This window comes from Mytilus edulis, chromosome 10, assembly GCF_963676685.1.
Source record: "Mytilus edulis chromosome 10, xbMytEdul2.2, whole genome shotgun sequence".
NCBI lineage: Eukaryota > Metazoa > Mollusca > Bivalvia > Mytilida > Mytilidae > Mytilus > Mytilus edulis.
This window is the reverse complement of record NC_092353.1, coordinates 2,272,693-2,279,325: the sequence shown is the minus strand read 5'-3', so window position 1 is coordinate 2,279,325 and position 6,633 is coordinate 2,272,693. Positions and strand designations below refer to the sequence as shown.

At 33.6% G+C, this 6,633-nt stretch overlaps 1 protein-coding gene across 1 annotated transcript; it reads right to left on the bottom strand.

The window, feature by feature from the left end:
* Positions 1-2,616: 2,616 nt before the first annotated feature.
* Positions 2,617-6,100, bottom strand: LOC139492309 (achaete-scute homolog 1b-like). The gene is made up of 2 exons (XM_071280526.1): positions 5,331-6,100; positions 2,617-3,007 (listed from the first exon to the last, which is right to left on the bottom strand). Exon 1 carries the CDS (start codon positions 5,924-5,926, stop codon positions 5,348-5,350), a length of 579 nt encoding a protein of 192 aa, XP_071136627.1. The 5' UTR covers positions 5,927-6,100; the 3' UTR covers positions 2,617-3,007; positions 5,331-5,347.
* Between the last annotated feature and the right edge of the window lie 533 nt (positions 6,101-6,633).

The window sequence follows — 6,633 nt, the reverse complement described above, 5'->3', positions numbered from 1 at the left end:
AATAAAATCTGAACAGGAACAAACCTTTCGAAACACCGTGAGCATACTGAAGACAGCCAGAATGTAACAGTAAAATTTGAACAGAATACACCATTACACAACCAGATAAATCTTGCCTGAACATAAGTAGAAAAAAAGAATCAATAACTTATTGTTCCGAGTTTATATGACAATAAATATTTGAATTTGAATTTGAATAAAAAATTAAAAGGTCGAAGAAAGACAACTCCGTGGAGAACAAAATACAACGATAACAAAGAAAGACAACTCCGTGGAGAACAAAATACAACGATAACAAAAAAATCAATCGTTATAAAATAGATCTCTGATTTCGATGTCTTTATATGCTTTCATATTCAGTCGTGTCTTAAATGACAGTACATGGACTAGTCAGGAGCCTCTGACCTTTGTAAGTCTTAATAAGGTTCATGGTTTTTTTTTTATATTTTAGTTCATTCATATGTTTTGAAGTTAAGTATGACGTCAATTTTCACTGAACAAGTACACATCTTTGTTTTAGGGGCAAGCTGATGCCCACCTACGGGTGCGGCATTTTCTAGCTGCATTGAAGATCAATAGGTGCCCTTCGGCTGTTTTCTACTCTTTGGTAGGGTTGTTGTTTCTTTGAGATGTTTCCCATTTCCATTCTCAATTTTATAGTGAGATGTGGTATGATTACATTTAAGCCAACAATCATATAAAAGCACACAAGGACACTGATGCAGACAAGTTTAATTCATAGCAGTATTTTTGTTATCTATTCGTTTGATGTGTTTGAGCTTTTGATTTTGCCATTTGATTATGACTTATATCTAGAAATTGACTATGAGGGTCGGTTGAAAACAAAACTTTACGACAAAAGAGATGATTTAAGCTTGTGTGAATTTTCATTTTTAAATCAAGAGTTCAAAATGGTGAAGTTGAAATCATCACTTTGTAAATTTTACGGACGGCATCACGAATTGATTGACCGTTATGGAATATCCGTTTCACAGCTGATATCGGATATGTTCCTTATGTCGTAACTACAATCCCGTTCCCTTTTCACGAATGTGACCTACCGAATTAGACTATTTACCCCTATTTGTGACATTTTTACCTATTGTTTTTGTTTAATTTGTTCACCCATCGATGTCAATATAATGGAATTTGATGCGACTGTCATAAAAGTGAGAGGTTTAGATAGCTTTAAAACCAGGTTCAATCCACCATTTTTTACATTAGAAAATGCCTGTACGAAGTCAGGAATATGACAGTTGTTATCCATTCGTTTGATGTGTTTGGACTTTTGATTTTGCCTTTTGATTTTGGACTTTCCTTTTTGAATTTTCCTCGGAGTTCAGTATTTTTGTGGTTTTACTTTTTAAGTATGTTTTCCTTTTTCGTGTGTAGATTCTAGAGTCTAATATAGCGGCTCTCATTTTAAAACAGGATTGCCGACATTTTAGATCTATAGAAAACCACCGATACGTTTCCTTGTCTGTACCAAGTCAGCAATGTGGCAGTTGTTTTACATTCGTTTGATGTGTTTGAAATTGTGTGATTTTTGCCATTTTAGAAAGGACTTTCCGTTTTGAATTTCAGTATTTTTGCTATTTCACTTTTCCGTGGAACAGGGCGTGAATACGGCAGGTTTCCTTTGGGACACTGCATGAATACGAGGCGGGGACACCACCAATGTGGTTCCTTTGAAAAGTGCATTAATTGATGTGGGGACACCATCAACGTGGTTCCATTGGACAGTGCATGAAAATAAGGTGGGGTTACCACCGACTAGGTTTTCTTGTGACATCGTATAAATACGAGGCCGGATCACAATATGTTGTTGTAGATCATATACCTCCCTAACATTTAGCCTCGATCATTGATTATTCAAAAGGTACAAAGAGTAGTATGCACTTTAAATACAATAAAGATATGTAGTACCATGTTATAGAGCACACAACACACTCATAAACGTATGAATTCGGACGGTGATGCAACAGCACAACATAAGAACAATCTGTACAAACAATAAACGAATATCAAATATGATACAGAAGAAAACGACAACCGCTCAATTGCATGATTTTTACATGGTACAGGCACATTTAGAATATGGCGTGCTTAAATACTTTTGTGGGCGCCAAACCCACCCTCAACTTGAAACTAATCAAATGAATACAAAGCACACAAACCAACCAACAAACTCAAAAGACACACAATTCAGATCTGATAGTACTCGCAGTTACTCTAAGCTATAGTCCAAAGACAATAAAATCTGTCAGATAAAATTAATCAAGTTTCTCAGACTAAAACATCAATCAGTTCACATCCAATACCTTTAGTGTAAAGAAGTCATAAACAATAAGTGATGTATACTATAAAAGGCCCAGGCTTGACATAATGTGAACCAACGCAAACAAAAACAACCCAAAAATATGCATGATAAAACAATAAATGAAAAACAAATATGATTTACAAAAACAAAGGCAACTACTGAATGAGAAGCAAATTCGGCAATTTACCCAATTATACCTGTTATAAAAGACAAAATTCAATGAAAACTCGTAGATACTGTAATCAAGCTTAAGGTACCAAGAAGGGATGTTTAAGACTGTACACAAAATATCTAAGCAAAGTATAGAAATTTTATTTCTTAATTATTGCACATCTATTAGTTTTGATTATTTACAATGAACAATAAATTAAATAAATAAATATAATCAGTTAACAATAAATTATAACGTCTTGTCTTTTCAGACAACAAATCTGGCGTCTCTTAAAAAAGCACTTTAAAACGAACAATGTCAACAAATCTTTGCATTCACGTAATAATTCTTAAAAGCCACCTGGCAAATGAGATTGACATTTGTTATATCTAATGTCATTAGTGATCTTTTATGTCAACAACACAACAAGTGCCTTTGGTACGATTCGATTGGTTGAAGCACTCCGCTGCCTGTGGTCGATGCCAATGTGGGCGTGGTTTTGATCTGACAGATGGCACGAGTCTGGAAGCAAACTCCTGAAAAAAAGAAGAAACACACATTACGTAAAGTTTTAAACTTTTGACGATAATTTGAAATCAAGCTTAAAATATTACTGTAAATACACCATAATGTACAATGTAATGAACTGGTCGACCGTTTTACGGTTATTTATGATCGATTAGATCGAAGTTTTGACACGTAACTCGTGACAGGGGTTGTTTAACTAAAAACAAAGTTATGTCTAAATGTATACATGCTTTGCATAACCATGTACCAATTTCTACAAATATTTATGTGCATACTAGTAATTGGTAAAACATTAATGATCTTGTCAGTCGTGTGTAAAAAAACAGTTTTCTGTGTGATATACTGATGTGCCCGCAGTGATTGTGAAAAATTAATAATATCATCACAATAAAAACGACTTGCTCCAAAATCTATACGATTGCGCATACAAACATGTACATGAAATGAGAAGTAATGAAAAGCCTTTTTGCCGTGTTTAATTTTAATATTCTTTTCCGGACATCCAAATTCAATATGCACATGTTTGCATGATTGCAATTAATGTCAATAAAAATAGAAACTTATTTTACCCGGGATGATGTCTGTTTTTCTTCAACTGATGGATCCCCGGGGACCAAAAAATAAATACATAAATTGTATCTCAACCCATTTTTCAATTTAGTTTTTTTTTTTAGTAAAATGAAAATAATCTCATCAATCTGATTTGTATGTTACTTCTTAATGTGATGTGTATGAGAAACTACCAATATGCCACCGTTTGCTCTTTTCGTGGCTTCTGAATGTTATCGAACGTCAATACAATTAATGTGTTGACTTTGAGATAATGACGAGATATATGTACTATAAAATGTTTCATTTCAGATAGTTCATCAAAGTTTTTATCTTACATATCTCTAATTGATATACAGTATCAAAACTGATATTAAAGAAGAGCACGCGACAAATTATCACCTTATTACAGATACCTAATCAGCGAACTTTTCACCTATATACAAAACGTGAAAGAAGTGTCCTAAATTAGACAAATTAGATACCAGTTCAATAGCTTAAAATGACAGTATTGATTGAAAGCGGATATTTGCGGTTTTCTAAGCTGCGTTTGTATCTTGTAATATTTAGCTAATAGAGTATCAGAATTTCTAGCGTATTGAAAAATTATTCGTGAAACGAACACATCAAAGACATATTAGTCGGGTTGTTGTCTCTTTGACACATTCCCTATTTCCATTCTCAATTTTATTTTATACATTAGGCAATAAGTTATCAATTGTCAGTGACGTAATGTAATGTTGTATACGATGTAAACATGAAAGTGTGCTTATAAATTCCAACCATACTTTACCAACCAACAAAAAATAAATAAAGAGAAATTAATGTAAAATGTAAACATAACCAAATTTATAACTTTTACGCGTCCTGTTATCCCGTACACGTATAAATAAAAAACCTTATTTTCCAATCTTTGGACCACAAGAAGCACAAAAGATATCAAACATACAAGAGGGAAAGAGATGTATAATTGATACAAAACTATTCAGAATAATAAAACAAAAGGATTAATCATTATTAAGGACTTCTCATATGCCATAAAATCAGCCATAGTGAAGATTTCGTTGCAAGTTCTCTCAGTTGAGGATCTGCTTGTTTTTTATTCAGTATTTAGGAAGTGACTAACTCAGTTAATAAATGATTGTCAATGAGAAAACCATTCATCCGATACCGATACTGATGGGGAATTTAGCATGACTTGATATGTTGCATGAAATAAGAAAATGTTCGTTATCTTCAATTTCGTTAAATTGCAATTATTGACTACGTTTTAGTTTCTATATTTGTCGCAGTACTATTGTCGTGTCGTGTCGTATACTATACATTTAAGTTTCGCATGCCCTGAATTTTCTGTATTGTAAAAAATACATGTATTTTACGTTATAACAAATTTTACTAGAATAAATGTTCTTATTTTTTACGATATACGCAAACATTGGTAGATCAAGTTTACCAATGCAAGATGCTAAGGAAGAGAACGTCCCTAGAGCTTACGTCTCTTTTAATAAACAGTAGCTGATATTTGCAATACCACATGAAATCCCAAATTTGACCATTGTACATGAAGGATAATATAGATGACGTTTTAGTATCAGATATTTGAAATTTCTAAAACTTATTATATATACTACAACTTGAAATAGTGACATATTCTAGAAGCTCAATGCAAAAAAAGATATCATAACATGACAGTTAGAAAGTGTAGTTCGGATGTTGTCACTTTACTTTTTAGTCCCCATGTCTATATTCATGCATGTTAGCTACTACAAAAAGCCTACAAACCTGCATTCTCCATTTCATCAGAACCAGTTGGTGAAGTCTAACAATTCTTCGTCTTCATTACTAAGGTTTGGAGTCTCAGAACAGGAACTTGGTGACGGTGAGTGTTCGGACGGGGAGATGGGAACGGTACACTGCTTGGGAACATAGTTCGTATCCAGCACAGCACTAACAGCATCATGCTCGTCTACTAAATCTTGTAAATGTCTGATATAGTCTATAGCAGCTTTCAAAGTGTCAACCTTACTCATCTTTTTAGATTTACCTATTTTACAGTCACTTGGAATATGGTCTCGCAAAGTTGAGAATGTCATATTTATTAACTTAACACGATTCCTTTCCCTCTCGTTACGTCTCGCTACTCCTCCAGTAGTTGGCTTCTGATTGAGTCCCAAATAGTTCTCATTATTGTGATTAAAATCCAATCTACGTTTGCACATTGCATCTTTGGAATATTTTGGCTGATGGTAATATTCTGGAGACGATTCTGGGGACGAAGAATACATACATGAAGGTCTCTCCGTTAGAAAAGTTTGGAAAATGTTTCCGTCTATGCTGGCCATCCCTGAAAATACATGCATCATTCCTTCTCCTTCCATTTTTGATTAAGAATATTTTGAAGTTTTCTGCTGTTACTCGAGTGCAGATTTTTTTTAAAAGTTATCTGGTCTGGAACACTTATTTCTAAAATTATGGATACAGTTTGAAATGTGTGTAAGGTAAGTTTATTTTTATACCTCCACGCGACAAAGATACGTAAGCCCCACCTACATTGTAGTTATCACAGTTTGGTAAAGTTATTCACGAATTGTCGCGTGCCCTTAGCACTCCACTGAACACGATAAATGGGTGACAAGGAAGCATTACAAAATCAAGGGTGTTCTTGCAGCTTTATTCAACAAGTAAATTTGAATGACACATCTTGTGAAGTTTTAACCATTAACAAGTAATAAGATTTCAATAAATTTTTGTTATGTAAACATTGCCTATTTTTAATCAGAAGTCGCGTGCTTTTATTACGTCATAAAAACAGAAATGGAGGTCCCATTGAGATGGTCCTCACTGATAAAAGATGCCATTAATTTTGTCAAAAAGAAAGCCGTGGTTTGAAGTTTCTTTTTCTTAAAGAAGTTAATAAGATTAAAATGTATGCAGCCGCTTTTATTCGAACTAAAATTAAATTGAAACGTTTAGTTTGACAAATACGAGACGCTAACTATTTTGTACGCGTTGCTTGCATAATTACGTTCTTGGTGCATGCATGCATAGCTTACAGCATGATATTAGTTTTCTCTATTATTCTCCT

Coding starts and splice junctions, on each gene's coding strand:
- LOC139492309 (XM_071280526.1), bottom strand. CDS start 5,926: ATGGAAGGAGAAGGAATGATGCATGTATTTTCAGGGATGGCCAGCATA.